A 20,081-nucleotide genomic window follows, 5' to 3' on the forward strand; every position below is an offset into this window, starting at 1 on the left:
GATCAATGAAATCACATGTTGCAGCCCTGGAAAAACTGTCTACTAACTGTACTGTGTTGGATCCTGATCCACCTGGCTTTTGTGGTTTTTTTTAAGCTGCCTTTTTTTCTTAGCTTGATACACTTTCTGAAAACAGATTCATTCTGTCTTTTCCCCCTTCCACAGAAATTCTGTTACCTTTGGCTGCCAAGTAGCAGTTTTAAATCCCTGTCACTGAGTAAAGTCATAAATGTTTCAGTTTAGTAAGGGATTGGAATTGAGGCCCTGTTGGAATGAAATAGAACTGCTGGCTGTAGGTCTGTAGTCTATTTTTTTTGCTCAAAGCAGGAGGATCATAAATAATGTTTCAAGTCAGTCATGGCTAAGCCTTCAAATATTCCAATGAAGAGTGCTTCTAGACAACTCCTGCTAGTCCTGAGCTCCTCTCTAAGTGGCAAGATTTTTTCTGCTCTCTCATGTGAACCTCCCAAGCTACAGTTTGTTTCCATTGTCCTTTGTTAGTCTTCAGTACTAAGGAGATCTCAGTTCCATTGCCTTTGTAACTGCCCTTCAGATATGAAGGATGTTACCACATGGCACTTTATTCTCCTCATTGGACTTAACTAGCCCAGCTTCCCCCATATACTCCTTGTAGGTCACATGCTAGCCCCCTGACCATGTTAGACTGTCTAGGTTCTGGAACTGAGTAAGCCAAAACCACCACATTCTGGTCACAATATCTAAGATCCAGCCTCAACAGCACTAAGCAGAGGCTCACTTTCCTTGATCGGCACGTCATTCTTTCAGAGGGAGCACACTGTTGCCTCACACTCAGCCTGGTATTCCCCAGCTCCTTTGAAGCAGGGCTGCTGTTCAGCCCATCACTGATGCACAGCCCATGATGTCAGGCATGGAACTCTGTACACAATGAACTGTGGTATTTCTGCTGGCCCACTCCACAAGTTTCCCAAAGTGCTCTCTTGACTCACTGGGTTCACAGGCAGACTAAGGCTCAGTTTTCAGGACTGAAAGCACATTTCTTAAATCTCGAATGATATGACTTACCATACACCCTGTGAGAATAGGGCAGTGTGTATGTCCTATGACAGGCTCTCCGCCAGAGAGCAGAAAAAGTATCTTTCCTTCGGTGTTTTGCCTCCTTGATAAACCATGAGGGTTATCAGCTGTAAGTTCTTGTGCTCCATATAGTGGTGCCTAAATGCTGGGAATTACGTGAATACCAGCGTGCTTCCCTGCCGAAGGAGGGATGCGAAAGCAGTAGTGCCTCATGCAAAGCTGTAGCCTTTCTCTCGCCCGAGGGCCCTGGGGCGCACCGGGCTGCGGGGAGCCTCCCACAGCGCCGCGGAACCGGGAAACCCCTCCTGCAGACCCTCCCGCACCCCCGCACTCATCCCGCACTCATCTCACCCCCACCCCCCCTCCGCGGCTCTTGGGGCGGCACTTCCACCCGCTCCCGCCTCCCTCCCTCTCTGTCACCGCCTTGCGGGCCCCACCCCTTCCCCGTCCGGGGAGCGGCGGCGGGTAGCGGTCCTTTGTGTGCGGCGGTGGCGGGATGTGAGTGCGGGATGCGAGTGTGGGCCGGGCCGGGCCGGGCCGGGCGGGAAGGCTGCGGGACCCGCTCCGCTGCTCCCCCTCGGAGAGCGGGGCGGGCACTCGCCCGCCCATCCCTACATCCCGCGGGTTCAGGCGCCCGTCTCGGGCCTCCGGGGTACCCGAGGGGGAAGCGGGCGGGCGGCGGCGCTGCGAGCCCTTTCTCAGCTGGTGTGTGTCTTGTTGCCGCAGGCTGGCCCGGGTGACCGTCCTCCATGACTGCCTGGGCTGCAGGACTTTCGAGCTGCCGCCGTCCGCGGCCGTGAGGGACGTGAAGAGGCGGATCGACGCGGAGGCCGGGCTGCCCCCCGCCGAGCAGCGGCTGTGGCACCGCGGCAGAGAGGTGAGCGCGGGGCGCGGCGGGGGCGGGCGGCACCACCTCCTCGGCTGCGGCGCCTCTCGCACCGCTGTGCTGCGGGAAGTCCCCGCCCGGCTGCTGCCGGTGCCGTGCCGGGGCCTCTGGTGCGTGGGCAGAGCGGGCTGTGCGGGTCACTCGCGGGAAGCAAGGATGTCGAGTGGAGGAGCAGGTGACCCTCACACCGCTCTTGATGGTGCCAGCTTTTATTATCTGGTTTTATGTCGTGTTTTTGTTTTTTTTTTTTTTTTCCCCTCTGACATTATCCACGTGTTTTATCCTAATTTCTTTGGGGGGAAAGGGCTGTTGTTAGTGAGAGCAGAAATTTCACCCGAGAGTGCTGATGTGTTTGTTCTGCTTTCCTGTCAGTCTGGCTAGTTTCAAGAGCAGAGCTGACATCACCGTGAGAGGAAACTGGCAAGTTAAAAATTGTGATCTGGGTATAGGAGAGAGAGTCGAATGAATGAAGGAATGAATGACCTTGTTCTGTTGAAGGCATCAGCCTGGTGTCAGCATTTCAGTACTGCTTGGCATGCTTCTAGCCGTGCTCTTGGGAAATGGGAACTTGGAGATCTTGGTGGGATGAAGTGAGTAGAGGCAAGAAAGGGAGATAGAGGAGGTTGCAAATTACTGCTAAATAGGTGTAAGGAGACTTGCAGATGCATAGAGAAGAGAGGGTGGCCTTTCAGTATATAAAGTGGGCTTATAAGAAAGATGGAGAGAGGCTTTCTACCAAGGCCTGTAGTGACAGGACAGGGGACAATGGCTTTCAACTGGAAGAGGGTAGGTTTAGATGGGGCAAAAGGAAGAAATTTTTTAGGATTAGGGTGATGAAACACTGAAGCATGCTGCCTGGAGAAGTTGTGGATGCCCCATCGTTAGAAATGTTCAAAATCATTGGATGGAACTTTGAGATCTGATCTAGTTCCTGTTGGTGGGGGGTTGTTGTATTGGACTACATGATGTACAAGCCAAACCATTCTATGATACAAGGAAGGATATAGATGTTAGTTGTACTGCTCAGAAAGCTTTTAAGAACCTACATGGGGAACACAAGTAGTCTGAGGGCTCAGGTTTGAAACAAACTGCTTGTGTAGTTTATATTTTGTTTCTTGCCTGGTTTTGTGTGTCCTTGATTTGTTCTCTCCAGGCCTTCCTGTTTTTGGAGGAAGAACGCTATATCACTTTCTAAAATTTGTCTGGAAGTGAAGATCTGACTGGCACAGAAAACTTATCTTTTGCAGGGAACAGTCAGTAAACAGACTGTAATAGCTATTCTGATTTTTTTTTTTAATAATAAACTACAATATATATGGTAATATGTGGTCTGTACTGTAGCAAATTCAAAAATCCTTTATAAACCTTTGGACTCCTGTTTACTGGGATCAAATTATTTTTTAAACTTCTGAGTAGTAGAGTATTCATCGGTAAATCTTTTTTTTTTCCATTGAAACTACTATGTGCAATTTGCAGATATTAAGTAAAATCCAGTGTCTCTTTCTCTCATAGTTCCTTGCAGTATTAAACTATTAATTTTAATCTGTCCAATGTCCTTGTGTCTGGTGGTATTTTGGTACAAAAATTGTTCCCGAGAAAATGTGGTTACTCTATCCCTTTAACGCTTGGTGGTGGGTTACAGCATTGTGGAGTTGTTTTTTATTTTAGTGAGTCCTGAGTAGCTCGTATACCCAGTGTCAGCTGTTTAATGTCTTGAGACAAGATTAACACAGGTACAATATTTCTGTAGAAACTTACAATAAACACACTGTTGTTGTAACCACTACTTAAAGTGGTGTAAATAAAAAAGAATATATTTTCTTGCTAGTGTTGTTAAATAATGACTACATACTGTGGACTAGGACTGTCTTTTGCTAATTAAATATAATTGGATTGTAAGCATCTACATCTGTGTAAACACCAAGTGCTTTCTAGTGATTTGTTTTTACCCATCGAAGTGAGGTAGTAGTCCTGAACTTCGCTGTAAACTGAGACTAATGTAATATAATTTCACATAAATAAAATTTTTAATATAGTTTGCTATAAATGGAAACTAATAGGATTTGGTTCAGTTCTAATTAGCACTGTGCAGCTGTTATTATGCATTTGTCGTTGTGGCATGCAGGGTAACGTCATATACGACTATTTTAGCAACACTTCGTTTACGACTGGGACATGCATGATACAAAACTAGAATTGCAACAAAACCATTTAAGTAGTTTCCTCAATGGCTGTTAAGGAATATGTTGCTTTGTTTGCCTCAGTTTCTTTATGATGTTCCTGGTGAGTCCATTTGATGATGGACTACGTGACTTTCAGTAGACCCTTCAGCCTTAACCATTCTGTGATAGGTCTGCATGTAGAGGTAGTGGGGACATGGGACTTTCGAATTCTTCAGAGGTGTTTCTGTGACATACTTTTGTCTCTACACATTGTGTATTGACAGCTGCTTTGAGCTGATACTGTTTAGTTTACAACCCCTCTGAAATTGCATAACCATATGTACTCCTGTGGTACCCAGACTATGTACTTCCTGTATATGTTTGTTTTCTTTATGGGCATGCACCTTAGAACAATAACTGCTTTAGTTGTATGCTTCTAGAACTTCCCAGAACACAAAACTTTTTCAAACGTAAAAACAGGAGGCCATGGCTTGCTCTTAGTATGCTTCTGTGGGCATTTTTTTCTACCTGATTTGTTTTGGTCCTGTTACTAACAAGCTGAAACTTCTGGTCAAGATATGTCTTATTTTGTATTTCAGTTGTCTGATGGTATCAAGATTGTGGATCTTCAGAAGTCTCAAAATCAAATTTTTTTGAAGCTTCAGTCAAAAGGGTTGAAAGGAGGAGGTATGGAAAATATTTGTGTTTATAAACTGAAAGCTCAAAGCATTTTCTAACGTAATACAAAGTTACTTAAGTTTTTGTCTTCTTTAAATGGGAAGCAATTATTTTTCTGCTTCAGGAAAATTAAACTTCTCTTTATAAGTGCCTTGGTGTTTAATTTTTTTTCTTTGTAATGTGTAGAATTTAGATTATTGCCATCCTTTGGAATCAGTAAGACTTGTCTTTCAATAACGTAATAGCTGCCTTATCTCATATAACATAAGCTAAATACTTGAAAGCAAAAGAGATACCAGAAGTATGTCTTTTCAATAACCACCATGTAAAAAAGCTCTTGATTTCTTGTGTAGTTTTAGTTTTTTTCTTTTTGATTGTTTGTTTTTCTTTTGATTCTGCATGTTTAGTTACATTTTTATTAAAAAAACCCTACAGATATATCACTTTGTATGGTGTCTTGTTACCTGATTATCTTCAGAAATGCTCTAATTAAATCTATAATTATTATTTTACTTGATTACTAGCATTACTATTCTTCTAACAATAACTTTATTGTAAGGCAATGAAATAAATACTAATGGGATGGTAGGATGAAGAAAGAAACCCTTCTTTTCCTGCAGATACTTTATTTCGTGTCACAAAATGTATTCCTTAGCCTGTGCAAGCCATGAATGTACTGGATTATGGTTTTCTAGTGGCAGAGGGAAGTTTGTGTATTAGCCAGAAGTTCATGTTCACATTCTTTAGAACTTGAAGTGATTAGAAACCTATGACAATGGACTTCACGGTTCTATGACATCAAACATTTTTCTTTCTGTTGTTCTCAACTGTTTGCTCCGAATATGTTTTGCTATGTGTAGGCTGTGATAGACTAAGTAAAGAGTTTTATTTTCTGCTCAGAGCTGTTTTTGGCATGCAAGTATACGGAGAATATAGTGTAGTAGCCCTAAGAAATTTTCATGGGAAAGAAAAACTGTTGCTGTTTTTTGTGCCTATGAATGGAGTATTTCACTGTGAGATTTTCTAAGCGGATAAGCAGTCTGTGTCTAGATAAAGTGCTTGACTTTTTCTGGTCCACAATTCTCATGTAAGTCAATTTAAAAGATCTGAAGGCTTTAGTATCAGCCTTTTGTGTTTATTCTGGAGTCTTTCAGTTCAGAGATTTTTTTCCTACAGCAGATGAATAGAGAAAGGCCCTGAATTTCTAACTTGGAAGTGCATGGTCAGTAGGGCCAAGCACATTGATTGCTGAAGTACTCTGAAGATCACCCATGTCTCCTTTGTGTTCATTCATTGCTGGTGACTGTCAAATAATACATAATCTTTTCATATGATGACAGAATAATTCATGTTGGAAGGGACATCAGGAGGTCTTTAATCCAGCCTTATGCTCATAGCAGGGTCTTCTCTGAGGTCAGACTGGGTTGCTTGAGGATTGATCTGTTTGAATTTGGAAAAACTCAAAGGATGGAGACTGCACAAACTCTCCAGGCTCCTGTTCCAGTGCTTGACTGTCCTTATGGCAGAAAGAGTTTCTCATTCAAATTTGTGGAACTAGTTTTGTGTTAAATATAACCAACTCTAATATTTAAGAAAATCCAGCCTTTGATTGGATGAAGTAAATCATGATCATGATCTCTAGCCAGAGTAATTGTTGTGAACATGCATAGAGCAGCTCTGCTCTTAGATTGAACAGAGAACAAAGTCTACGTTCAGCCCAATCAGTTGAAAATTACTTGTCTGTTTGTGTGGTTCCCACGGTGAAATGTGTTGTTTAAACGCTTCCAGCCTGCCCAGCTTAGATTTAGAGAAGATCAGTTTTTTTGATTTTAGATAATTTCTCCTAAGAAAAGAAACACCCAAACTTTCCTACTGTCTATCAGTTCACTTTCTTTCAGAAGTTTGCACATTGCATGGTGACTTTCATATACTTCCGTATACTGTAAAAATAACAAAAGTTATAAAATAGTTCACACACTTTCAGCTGTGAGTTGCAATTTCTTGCATTTTTTCAGTTGATGCTATTAAGGTGCCTTAAAGACTGACACTAGAAAATTTTAAAGACAAAATGTTTGATGTTTTTCTTGTTTCTTTCTCAGCAAATAGAATTCTTTATCTGTCCCCTTTTTTCCACACTACTTTTTTTCCTAGTGTTTTATTCCAGAATATATAATATGTGTGCTTTTGAATCTGTGTAATTCATAAACACATATATATGCAGAAGGGAGGGAAAGAAAGAGAGAGAATAATTACTTGTTAATAACTTCAAAAGGAAGCCTCATTAGATGCTTTCTGTGTGGGGATTGCATAGGTACTGTTTGTTTGAAGCACATATTTTAGAGGTTTGGTTTAGGGAGCTGCTCTTTAGTCTCAGACTGGAGTTTGAGTTGAAGAGTATTGAGATTTTTGTTTTGTGATAAACTCTTTGTCTTGGAGCAGATGTTCATTATGCTTGGACTCTTGTCACTCCAGGGTTAAGCCCAGGCAACACTAAAGCTATCACAAGGCCCATCCCCATGGAGTGTCAGAACAGGAAGTGTATACTAGACCCAAAACGTTCTGTGCCTGTATGTAGCTGTCAAATCACTAGAGATAAAAAAGTTAGAGCCACTGCTGCCCTGGAATACTATCATGCTACTTAAAAGTAGTAGTCATTTAGAAATTGCTACCTTTGGACATCAAGCAGTTGGAGTTGTGGTGTAACTGTTGCAAAGACTTGGCCCCCAAATTTATTTCATCTAGATATGAAACAGCATGTTGACCATCAGCATCAAGACTGCTATTTTGATTTTTTTAATAGAAAGATTTATAATGTAGTATTTTCACAGTTGGTTTTGGAAAGGCAAGATTTTACAGTAACAGGCCTGGAGCAATTTAAAGAAATTATTTAAGTTCCCAGTAATTGTTTAGGATTTTTTTTTAATCTGAAATTAAGTGCGTAGTTGCATAATACACAGCTTATTTTTTTTGTTACTTGTTTGTTTTAGGTCGTTTTGGACAAACAACTCCACCACTTGTTGATTTTCTTAAGGATATATTAAGAAGATACCCAGAGGGAGGACAGATTCTTAAGGTATATGACAAATGGTATTTTTAGCAGTCATTTAATATGCATGGCATAATACCATTAGTTTAATGCTTTCCAGTGAGTCTTGACCTTGTTGTATCTCATTACAGTATAGGAGATACATGTTTCTAGTACAGGAGATACATGTTTCCATTTCTGTGGGCAAGGCAAAGAGAGTTATGTGTATTAAGTGTGGGCTTGTTTTTGGTTTTGGTTTTTTTTTTAATGTTTCTGAATTTTCTTGTCACAGATGCCATTGTAATTTATTTTAAAAAATGAGATAAAATGCAGATGTAATTAAATTGGAGACTTCATGGTGTATTTCACATGAGCAAGCTTTCTTACATTGGAAATGACAACATTGATTTAAGCACTAAAAATTGTGTCAGTGAAAAGAATGGTGAACTGGAGCAGGTTGCCCAGAGAATTTGTGAATGCCCCATCCCTGGAAGTGTTCAAGGCCCAATCTAGTGGGTGGCATCCCTGCCCATGGTGAGGGAGTTGAAACTAGATGGTTTCTTAGGTCCCTTCCAAAAAACAAGCCATTTTGTGATTCATTCCGTGATTCTGTTATCTTCAAAGGTCCCTTCCAACCCACATAATTTTATGATTCTATGGTCTCAAAAAATACACATAATTCCAAATTCATTAAGTCCCTCTGTGGGAAAGTCTAGGACCTGTACAAGGTGATTTGTGTGATTTATCATAGCTTCCTATGCTAATGTCTGAAAATAGCAGTTTGATTTTTTGCCTTTTTTAAGAACATCTGGAGTGATTAGTTCATAGCTGGATGTCAAACTTCTCATCTGGCATGCTTTATCACATTGGTGGTAGGAACTTAGTTTCCTTAGAGTATGGGAATACTAGGTTCTAACTAATGAGATTTAGTACAGATATATCTATTTATCTATATGTACATACAAAACACACAAATACAAATGTTGATAGATCATGATAGTTCCTGATGTCTCATCTTTGCAACCATGGAACTGGAAGTTGATTATGTTTAGTGGGAATGCCGAAGATAAGCATATCTTCCATTTTGGCAGACTGCCTCCTGGATATGTTCTGAGCAGTGTCTGTACGTAGGAGGGGTGCTTACATTTTTATTGTTTCCCAGTACTAGGTACATCTGTAAGATGCATTTGAATTGTGAAGGGTTCAGACCTGCTCGACAATTTAAATCCAAATTTTCATTCCAACATGAAGAAATAAGATAATGTCTTTAGAAATCAGATGGGTAAATCTAGAAGTAGAAGTTATCCTATTTTCATGGTTTACAATTTAGAGCTAAAAGATTGTTAGAGAGAGATTACTACTGGTAATTTTGCTGGTACCTTAAAATTTATTTCACTGTTTCAGTTCTTCAGATACAATGCTGCTACAGCTGAATGTAGCAGATACCCCCTTTGCCACAGCATGAATACAAGTCTGACTACATGGTGGTTTCCATACTTAGTATTTAATATTTCTGGAGACTTTGGGCTATCTTTCTGTATTTCAATGAATGACTGCCATGATTGTTCTTTTTTAAGAAGAAGAGTTGCATGGGTTTTGTAATTAAATACCTTGTAGTGGTTCTTTAAAAATTTATTATTTACACTCAACTGTGGGTATATTTCTTGCCATCTCATAATGATTCAAATTTATGTAGAATTGACAGTATAAACAAAACCCAATATATTTTAGTTACTTAAGTGATATGCATTTGTGGTGGCTGGATGCCAGGTGCCCACTTGACTGGGCGCCAGGTGCCCACCCGGCCGCTCTATCATGCCTCTTCTCAGCCAGACAGGGGAGAGAGTAAGATGGAAAACAACTTGTGGGTATGGATAAGGCAGTTTGTTAAAGCAGAAGCAAAGCGAAAGCTTGCACGTGCAAAAGCGAAGCGGAAGATAGCAGGGTTTATTCTCTACTTCCCATGAGCAGCGATGGTCGGCCACTCCTGAGAAGCAGGGCTTCAGCACACATAATGGTTCCTCAGCAGGCAGCCATTGGAGGCAATGAATGCCTGCCTTCCTGCTCCTTTCCTTAGCTTTTATATCTGAGCTGACATCATATGGTATGGAATATCCCTTTGTTTAGTTTGGTTCAGCTGGCCTACTTGTGTTTCCTCCCAGGATCTTGCCCTGGATTGAGGAAGGAATGTTACAGTGCTGATGTTGTGCTCAGCAGTAGCCAAAACACTGGTGTGTTATCAACCCTTCTAGCTACCAATGCGAAGCACAGCATTGTGAGGGCTGCTATGGGGACATGAACTCAACTCAGCCAGAGCCAATACAGCGTTGTAGACTGAACATACTGTCACAAACTGTAAAATCAAAGGGTTATAGCTTTGAAACCAGATAACAGTGAGCTTATTTTACTCTCAACAGTCTATTTGAATGCAACCTAATCTGAAATACCTGCTGGTAGTTGATGCATATTTTAAGTAAAAGTTCATCTTGCTATGAAGTCTTTTATTTTTTATGCATAATCAAATGAAATTTATGGTTCACAAATACATTGCATGTGATATATCCACATAACTTTTCAATTCAGCTGAAATGCCAAGCTTGCATACACCCACATAAACATACACACTAGTGTGTTGTGTATGCGTGTTTATGTGTCTAGAGCCCTGCTACACTGTGATGATTCAATGTAAATTGTGTGAAGCTGTAATCCTGTAGGTATTTATAATCATACTTATGTGTCTGCTATTGATGAAAATAGGACTGGATAGGCATATTTTATTAATAGTCATGTTTACAGAACTAGTTTACTGGCATTTTCATTTTCCATAGCTGTCACCACTATTAATACTATTTAACAAATACTCAATCTTAATATAAGCCTCTTTCCAGTCTGTGGGTTTCATTTGACAGGTGAGCTGCTCTGTTGGCTCATGACTGAGAGAGTAACTGGTCAGAACTGTTCTGCAACCCTTTACTGGAGGAGTTTTAGAAGCACTGTGGCTTTTCAGTGGTTGGTTCATACTGTGAAATGTTAACTTGAACGTAATTCATTTGATATAAAGAAGAGTGCTGTGCATTGCCTTCTTATGACTTGTTGCTTCTCTATTGTTGTACAGCTGTTTTTGTGGGCTTAACAGTGAACTTTGATAAATTAAAAAAAAAATCTTTTTTTCTTCTCACAAATGTATTGTTTTGAGACTTGTACAGCTCTGATTCAGGATAATATGGTAGTAGTAACAGTTTAATAGCTTCTCAACTTCGTAGCTGCTTCTGTGTGGTATTTGAGCTCCAAATTCAAATCATATTTGTAGTATTTGTCTGAATATTCATTTTATAATGAAGCCTATTGTTGTTCAGATAAACTGAATAAAATTATTTTGGTTGAAAAGTATGAAAATGATTACACTTCAGATAATCGCTTATTATTTTCTACTGTTTAAGTTAGAAAGCCATTGCTATAATATGTATAGCATTACTGCATCATACTTTGTTTTGTTGTTTTTCTTCTACCTCAGGAACTGATACAGAATGCAGAAGATGCTGGTGCCACAGAGGTTAGGTTTTTATATGACGAAACTCAGTATGGAACAGAAACTTTATGGTCAAAGGACATGGCACAATATCAGGGTAAAAATAATTTTTGTAAAATTTGGCCATTATTCTTCAATATGCATGTCAGTTGGGGTCAGCTGTCCTGGCTATGTCCCCTCTCAGCTTCTTATGCACTCCCAGCCCACTTGCTGTTTGGGTCTCATGAGAAGCAGAAAAGGCCTTGGCTCTGTATAAGCCCTGCTCAGCGATAACTAAAACAGCCCTGCGTTATCAACGCTGTTTCCAGCACAGTAGCCTCCAGCTACTGTGAAGAATATTAACTCTATCCCAGGCCAAACCAGCACACCAGTTCTTCATGTGAAGATGACCCTAGCCCCTTACATTTAATCATTGCCCAGGCAGATCTGCTTTCTTCCCCGTTTCTTATTCTCCTGCCCCTGTACCAGACTTTCCTCCATGCTACCTGTATACTGCAAATTCAGTTTCTTGTTACTCTAAGGTTTTGATATTATCTAATATGGCTTTTTGTGATAAAGGTCAGTTATGTATTTCACAAACAAATTAGTTTGCATAATCATCCTAAAAGGCTTTCAGTTGTGATTTGAAGATTTCAGTGATGGATGATCCACTACTATTTGCTTCTGGCTTTTTTCAATTATTAATCAACCTTATTATGTCTTCTAATTTGAATTTGCCTGTCTTACTTTCTAGACAGACAGTTATACCTTGCCATGTATTCCCTTCAAGTGGAGGTATTAGTAGACTGTGATTAGTACATTTTTCAGACATCTTTTTGATAAACTTAACAGATTGAATTTAAGCCTTGTATTACGTGACACTTCTTTCAGAAGTTTTGTTGTTTTCTGCTTTCTGGTCAGTTTTCCAGAATCATTCTTTTAAAATGTGGACACCAGAATTAAATACCACATCAGAATATAAATCTAAGTACCATATACAGAGGTATATCCATTTCCTTGGTTTTGCTTTTGCTGCTACTCTATACGTCCCTTTCATTACCAGGTGTAATTCGGTGTCAGCTTAAGTCATAGCTTCCCCAATTAATTTCCACATGCATACTTCAAATAAATGCTTTCTCAGTCCTGTGAGTTCATTTCCTAGAAATTTTAAACAGTAAATAGTTTTATTCTGTCATCTTTTTAACACTTGCCTATTTATTAAAGGGCCAGCATTTTATGCGTACAATGATGCAATTTTCACCCCGGAGGACTGGCATGGTATACAGGAAATAGCAAGGAGCAGGAAGAAAGATGATCCTCTCAAAGTTGGAAGATTTGGAATTGGCTTTAATTCAGTTTATCATATAACAGGTACTCTCAGTAGTTACTTTAAGATGAAAATGTTGAAGTTTTAAATTGTTTAGTTACCTTAGATATTCATCAAACATTTAATATTATCTCTATAGTGCATTTTAAAATTAGATCACTGGCTAAATTCTCTTAAGAAGCATTCCTGTTCTAAAATCCTGTAAGGTATCGTTTTGATTTTGAAGGTTTTTGGAGGAGATTGTTTGTTCTAGTAACGTCATTATGTCATTATGTATTTATACTGAAATGAACATTCCTTTACACTGGTATTTCAGTTATGCACTGCTGCTCATTTTGTAGAGGCCCATAATATGGAGTAGCTATATAAGTAGAAGTGTGAAAGTTCTCCTTACTAGACTGAAATTTTTTTGCAGGTTTGTTGTATAATAAGCAGTGATTTTTATTTAATGCTAGAAAGGATATTATGTAATAGAGGTATATACACATTTACACTTGAAAGAGATAGTACATACTGTTTCACAAGTTGGTAATATTCAGTCTTGAAACCTGTTATTCTCTCAAAATGTTTTACTGCTATACAGAAGCAGCATAAATTGTGTTTACACTCTACATAGTTATAATAGTATAGGATGAGGCAATTTTTGCTGAAATAACATTTTTAAGTTGTAAAGTGAGTTTGTAAGACACAGGATATTTTTTAACAATATTTTACTTAGCTGAACATGAAGAAAATTAATACATTCAGTGGTTTGATAATTCTGGGAATTTATGCTTTTAAGTGTACAGGATTACTGTTTGCCAGCCTTTGAGATGTTCAAAGTAGGAATCCAATAGAATACATATTTAGTAAATTAATTTGGTTTTCTTTTTCCTTGAAAATACTGGAAACATAAAAGTATAGAGTCAAAAGAAATTGTACTTTCCGTTGCTCACTGTCTGCTAGAATTCAAATAGTTGATTATTTATATATTTAATTGCATAATAGGAGTGTGCTTGTTTCGTCTTTGTCAGTAAGCACTGAGTTATCAGAATGTTATCAGAATGATAGAATCATGTAGATGGGAAAAGACCTCTAAGACCATTGAGTCCAACTGTAAGCCTAATGGTACCAAGGCCACATCTGCCCATCTTTTAAATATCTCCACAGGGATGGTGACTCAGCCACCTCCCTGGGCATTATACTCAGTTCAACACAGTTTTGTAACATTTTTGTCTTGCCCTTTTAAAAATTTGTTCCTTAAGACTGTATTTTTAAAGTATGTTCTTTTAGGATTATTAATAATTGTTGTTTTTATGTATACAGATGTCCCTAGCATTTTCAGCGGTGACCAGATTGGAATGCTTGATCCCCATCAAACCCTTTTTGGACCTCATGAGTCGGGCCAGTGTTGGAATCTAAAAGAAGATAGCAAGGAAATAAATGAACTTACAGACCAGTTTGCACCATTCATTGGTGTATTTGGCAGCACTAAGGAAACCTTTAAGAATGGAAACTTTCCTGGTACCTTTTTTCGTTTCCCACTTCGTCTGCAGCCTTCCCAACTGAGCAGCAATGTTTATGACAAACAGAAGGTTTTGGAGCTGTTCGAATCCTTCAGAGCAGATGCAGACACAGTATTGCTTTTCTTGAAGAGTGTTCAAGATGTTTCGTTGCATGTTAGGGAAGCTGATGGAACGGAGAGGCTGGTTTTTAGAGTAACTGCCAGTGAGAACAAGGCCTTGAAACATGAAAGACCCAATTCTATCAAAATCCTGGGAACTGCAATAAATCAGTATTGTAAGAAAGTTCCAAGCAATAGTATAACTTGTGTGACATACCATGTAAATATAGTTGTAGAAGATGAGAGTGTTAAGGACGCACAGAAAACATCTTGGTTAGTATGTAATTGTGTAGGTGGTCGAGGAATGTGTACAGAGCTGGATTGTTTAGCTGATGACTTGAAATTTGTTCCTACTATTGGAATAGCCATGTCTTTATCAACTAATGGGGAGGAAAATGGAGCTGTAGCAGACTTTCCAGGAAGAGCATTTTGTTTTTTGCCTTTGCCTCCAGGTGAGGAAAGCAAAACTGGACTCCCTGTTCATGTTAGTGGTTTCTTTGGTCTCACAGACAATAGGAGGAGTATCAAATGGCGAGAACTGGATCAGTGGAGAGATCCAGCAGCTTTATGGAATGATCTTCTTGTGGTAAATATAGTGCCAAAGGCATATACAACCCTTATTTTGGAAGCTATCAAACGAATGGAGACTGAGAAGAATTCAGATTTTCCATTGTCAACTGAAAGAATTTATAGGTTATGGCCTGATGAGAGCAAAATCAGGGTACCCTGGAAACCAATTGTAGTACCTCTCTTTAAAGAGCTGCTCCAGCATACAGTTATTTACTCAGTGAGTAATCAGTGGATAAAGGTGGAGCAGGTGCATTTTTCTGAAGTAGATGAGAGTTTGGAGTACACACAGTCTGTTCTCAACTACCTCCAGAATTCAGGGAAGCAGATTGCCAAGGTACCAGCAAATATTGCTAGTGCAGTGCATCTTACTATTTCTACTGCTAAAGCTGTGAAAAAAGTCACTCCTGCTGTAGTACGGCAAGTGCTAAGGAAATCTGGACACAGTGGACCTGCTGAAGAAAAGCTTCATCTTTTAGAATTTGTGCTTTCTGATGGAGTCTACAGTGAACTGATTGGATTGGAGCTTTTGCCTTTACAGAATGGGAATTTTATTCCTTTTTCCTCATCTGTGTCAGAACAGGATGTAGTTTACATAACCTCAGAAGAATATCCCAGGTATGCTTAATATTTGTAATACTGTGGGTTGGGTTTTTTTAAATTTGTATGTTAAAACAGCTTCAGACTGTTATTTGCTTATCAGCAAACAAGGTATGCAGCAGCTTGTATCGTAATGAAATAATGCACAGATAGAACTCAAATTTCTGTTTATATATATATATGTTTGTGTGCATATGTCTCATTTGAAAAGTTTGACAGCTATTTGCCATTATAACTTTATAAAAGAATTGTGTGATCTAGGCTTTAAGGGAGTATGTCAGGATACATTTCAAGTTTGCTTTCTTCTGGGAATTATAAATAAGAGGAGGTTACAAACATGGATACTAGGAATTACATTAAACAAGGTAATGATAAGAGCTTTTATTAAACCTAAAGCTTGAGATTACTTTAGGCTTTTTTTTTTATCACAACACTCTTAATTTCAATGAAGGGCTAGTTTCGGGAATTAAGCAGATACTATGATGAAAAGAAGAGGGCTTGTCTTTTACATCTGCTCTCCTTTTGTTCTTTCCAGTCTCTCTCCAATTAGTTTTTTTCCATGCTTATTTCCCACATGCATCAGTGTTCCAATTTAGTTCTCATTTCATTAGACAAAAAAGTTGCACTGACACTGGAGAGGGGATAGCAAAGAGCAGGCTAGCTGGAATAAATGAGCTTGGGGTCACTGAGGAGAAAGCACAACTACTGCTTTTTATGTCTGTACTGGATTATGCAGATATTAAATACTTGTTAAGTCTGGACCAGTCTCCAAGTGATATCTAAAGAAGTACTACTTGAAGTCACTCAGACACACCAGAGGCCTTATTGTTCCTCCTTACAAAGTGTTACCCACATGTATGTTCACAATGACCCCTCCTTCTCCTTTATCTCAGAGTTCCACTAATTTCCAAATCCTCTGTTTGAGAGAATGTGACACTTGGTGTGTGTTTTGCTGCTTTTACTGCTCTGTGGACTGTTAGGAAGTAGAGGTGGGCTGGAGTGTGCCCAGATTGGTATTATTGAGGTAAAAAGTACTCCAAGTGAGGTCCTTTTGTAAATGGGAGTTTGAATATATATATAGACAGCAGATCTTCAAGAAAAGCAGTTGGATGTAGGGAACTTGTCTTTCCATGTTGCTTGAGAGAAATTTGATTATTTTCAGGTCTGCTTCTGCTCTTTTCCTGCTATATTCTAAACAGAATCACAAAATGAGTAAGGTTGGAAGGGACTATAGTGGGTCATATGGTTCAGCCTCCCTTCTCAAGCAGGGCCATCCTTGAGCACATTGCACAGGATTGTGTCCAGATGGTTCTTGAATATCTCCAGTGAGGGAGACTCCACAACCTCTCTGGGCAATCAGTTGCAGTGCGTGGTCATCTGCACAGTAAAGAAGTTCTTCCTTATGTTTGGGTGGTACTTCCTGTGCATCAGTTTCTGCCTGTTGCATCTTGTCCTACTGCCTGTATCCTTGGCACCACCAAAAAGAGCCTGTGTCCATCCTCTTGGCATCTTCCCTTCAGATGCCTGTATACATTGATGAGGTCCCCTCTCAGTCGTCTATTCTTAAGAGTAAACAGGCCCAGCTCCCTCAGCCTGTCCTCTTCAGAGAGATGCTTCTGTCTCTTAATCATCTTTGTTGCCCTCTGCTGGACTTGCTCCAGAAGCTCCATAATCTTAAACTCATAATCATAACCCCACAATCTTTCTTGCTCTGAACAATTCAGGTTATTTGTCAGGGGATTAAATCTACTCAGAGCCTGTGATTCTAGTGCCTTTCAAAAAAAAAAAATTCTCTAGCATCCATTGTGAGATGATTTATCTTTTGGTGTTCTTTCACTTTGTTACTCCTTCCAGAAGTTAAACTAGTATAAACATACCCATAATGAGACTAACAGTTTGGAGCCCTGCTTCAGACTAGTCATAAAATACTTTTTTTTTGAAACTTAAATGATACCAGTATTTCTTATTCAGTTCATGTTATGTTGGTAATGGACTTGATTTGATTAGTAATGGAAAACTGATAAAAAAGCATGTTATACCAGGCATAAATCTCCTTGCTAGCTATGATAAAACAGAAATTTGAAATAGTAATGCTTTATTTGCCTCTAATCTTGTTTACATTAACTATCTTTAATTCTAATGTTTTAAGTATGATATATTTCTTATGTTAGATGTTTTAAAGCACTTTCAATTTAGGAGATTGGCTCTTTGCTTATTTAAATTTGGAGCCTGCTAAGAAGGTGAAATAAGCTCTTATGAATTTCTTTCTGTTAACACTGTGGAAGAACAAGATTCTGTGTTTGTCTGTGCCTAACGAACATATCTGCTGTCAGAATTAAACTGGATATTTATTTTTGACTTCAGGAATACCAAAGCGCTAAAAACCTATTTAGTTTTAAGTGTTAAAGTGATGGAAGAGTAGGATGAGACTACTCTTGGCACAATAATTTTAACTACTGACTGCAGATCTTTTGAAATCCACATATCTGTGTGAAATCTTAGAATTATGTTTTGCATTTTTTGTATAGTTCCAAACAGAATTTCTAAGAGACATAGAATGGTAGGTGCTATTTTAGCTTTTCTTGTTTTGTTATTAGAATACAAATGGGTGAAAATAGTTTTCTAATCCCAGTTTTTCTATGAAAAGAAAACTTACTTAGACTTGGTTTGAAAAGAAGAGTAATTGGAAAGATTAGTTTCTTACGACTCTCTGCTTCTAAATGTATGATTTTTTCATTTGTCAGAAAACACCTAGTGAAAGCTCTATTCTGTGTATGTAAATGATTGCTTTGCATGTTCCTGTTCTACCATGGTGATTCCCATGCTGGTAATGTCTATGCAGTGACATAAATAAATGATGCCTTGCTAAAATGTGGGGGGTCTTTTTTTTTTTTTCTTTTTCATTTTTTTTTTTCCATGATGTGCTAGATCACTCTTTCCTGGCCTGGAGGGAAGGTTACTCTCTGATGACCTGAAGCCTGAAGTTCTCGCTACTTTGAAAGAAGCTGCCAAAAGCCGGGGTAAGGTGTATTTTGTATTCTCTTCTAGTGAAACAGATTTCTAATGATTGAACAGACTAGCTCTACCCCCAAGTTTAAAGTAATGTCTCTTTTGAAATTGATTTCCCATAAATAAGTTGGTCATCTAAAAAAAATTTAAGATACGATAGACTATATTGTTTGAGTTGGAAATGACACAAATGAAAATTATAAATGAACAAAAGGGCAAAGGAAGAAGAATGAAAATTTACAATAAAATAATAGATACTCATTTAGTAAAGCATGCCTTCAAGGATTAATAATTTTATTTAAATAGTATTCTTCCACTTAAGACAGTCTTAATTCTTTTTTGTATTTGTAGTATTTGCCTTTGCAATGTGTTTCCTGAGTCTTAATTCATAGTTTATGGTTGTGTCAATGTGCAACTACTGAAATGCTTCCAGTCATGATCAAAAGACTTGGTGAACCAGTTTGCTGCATCTATAGATAAGATGCCTCTCTATTTAACTGCCCACATAGTTAAATTTTTTTGGCATCCATTCTACTCAGTTTGTCTGCATTTACCTTTTCACTCTTGTGATTCATTATGCATTGGAATGGTAAATTTGAAGCCTGAGTCTCAGAAGTCCTTTCACGTAAACACAATTTGCAAACCAAGTTACTCCTCAGCCTATTTTTAAATAATATTAGTATATGGTGAGCTATTCTTCAGTGTCCAGAAAATGTACTTTTCAGGAAAAGATTCTTGTCTTTGGGTTTTTGTTTTTTTTTTCATTGCTTGATTCTTCAGAATTATTTTTTAGACTGAAGACATTAGAACTAGACACAGAATACTGTAATTCATTGTCTTAATTTGCTTTTCATGATAACTTTTATCATGGTCTTCAGTCATTCAGTCTCTATTTCTTCTGTCTGTGTTCTGACCTTTTTTCCTCTTCAATTCTTTATATGTTTTCTGTTTATCATTCTTCCTGTTCACTTGTAAACCTCCTCCTTTTTCCATGTTTTGATCATTCCTTCATTATCAAAACTAATAGAAAAATAAGGTAATTCTGAGGCAAGACAATAAATTTTTAAAGTATGGCAAAGATTCTGTGAAAAAATTAAAGGGATTGAGGGTGACTTGTTGCATAGATTAAAATGTGTAAATATTTAAAAAAATATAAAATGTATAGAAGATATGAAATTGATGCTGCGACTTTTATTGAATATGGAAGACAATAAGTGTGAAACTATTGTAAAGAAAAACTTTCTTTTAAAAAGCAGAATTGCTTGAATACATCTTAAACAGAAAAAGCAGAGGTGACAGAAATGAAAAAAAACCCTATTAAACCAATTCCTTGCTGAGTTCTTCTAGGACATTCTTCCACTTCCAGGCTTGGTCTCAGAGTTGCAATGAAGTCTATCAGTTACTGGGAAGATTTTTGGTCACATTTAAGGTCTTGCTTTTGTCTCTCCTCTGGCAGATTCTTTGAATGACATTTTTCTAGGGACTTGTTTTTGGTAGTATGCCTGTCATTGATTGGAAGATCATATTTTGTAAATAAATATGGCAGTTATTCTTCTAAATCTTCTAGAAATTCTTAAATATTTTTAGTTAATCCTTCGTGAGATTGTAGTGGCCTACTTTTCTCTTCATTCTATGTCCTCCTAGATTATTCTTCATTCTA

General features: G+C 38.4%; 1 protein-coding gene across 2 annotated transcripts in view; it reads left to right on the forward strand.

The window, feature by feature from the left end:
* SACS (sacsin molecular chaperone) overlaps positions 1-20,081 on the forward strand; it is a 62,235-nt gene that overhangs the window by 26,397 nt on the left and 15,757 nt on the right. Inside the window, exons 1-8 of one of the 2 annotated variants that reach the window (XM_027713690.2) lie at positions 1,536-1,554; positions 1,783-1,933; positions 4,704-4,791; positions 7,770-7,855; positions 11,322-11,433; positions 12,540-12,686; positions 13,948-15,430; positions 18,341-18,432. In XM_027713690.2, coding sequence (XP_027569491.1) covers positions 1,553-1,554; positions 1,783-1,933; positions 4,704-4,791; positions 7,770-7,855; positions 11,322-11,433; positions 12,540-12,686; positions 13,948-15,430; positions 18,341-18,432 — 2,161 coding nt within the window. In that variant the 5' untranslated portion in view covers positions 1,536-1,552. Of the gene's footprint in view, positions 1-1,535; positions 1,555-1,782; positions 1,934-4,703; positions 4,792-7,769; positions 7,856-11,321; positions 11,434-12,539; positions 12,687-13,947; positions 15,431-18,340; positions 18,433-20,081 lie in introns of those variants that run through there. The other variant, XM_027713689.2, reaches the window with a different exon arrangement.

This window comes from Pipra filicauda, unplaced genomic scaffold, assembly GCF_003945595.2.
Source record: "Pipra filicauda isolate LSUMZ 115617 unplaced genomic scaffold, ASM394559v2 scaffold142_size1944046_pilon, whole genome shotgun sequence".
Taxonomy (NCBI): domain Eukaryota; kingdom Metazoa; phylum Chordata; class Aves; order Passeriformes; family Pipridae; genus Pipra; species Pipra filicauda.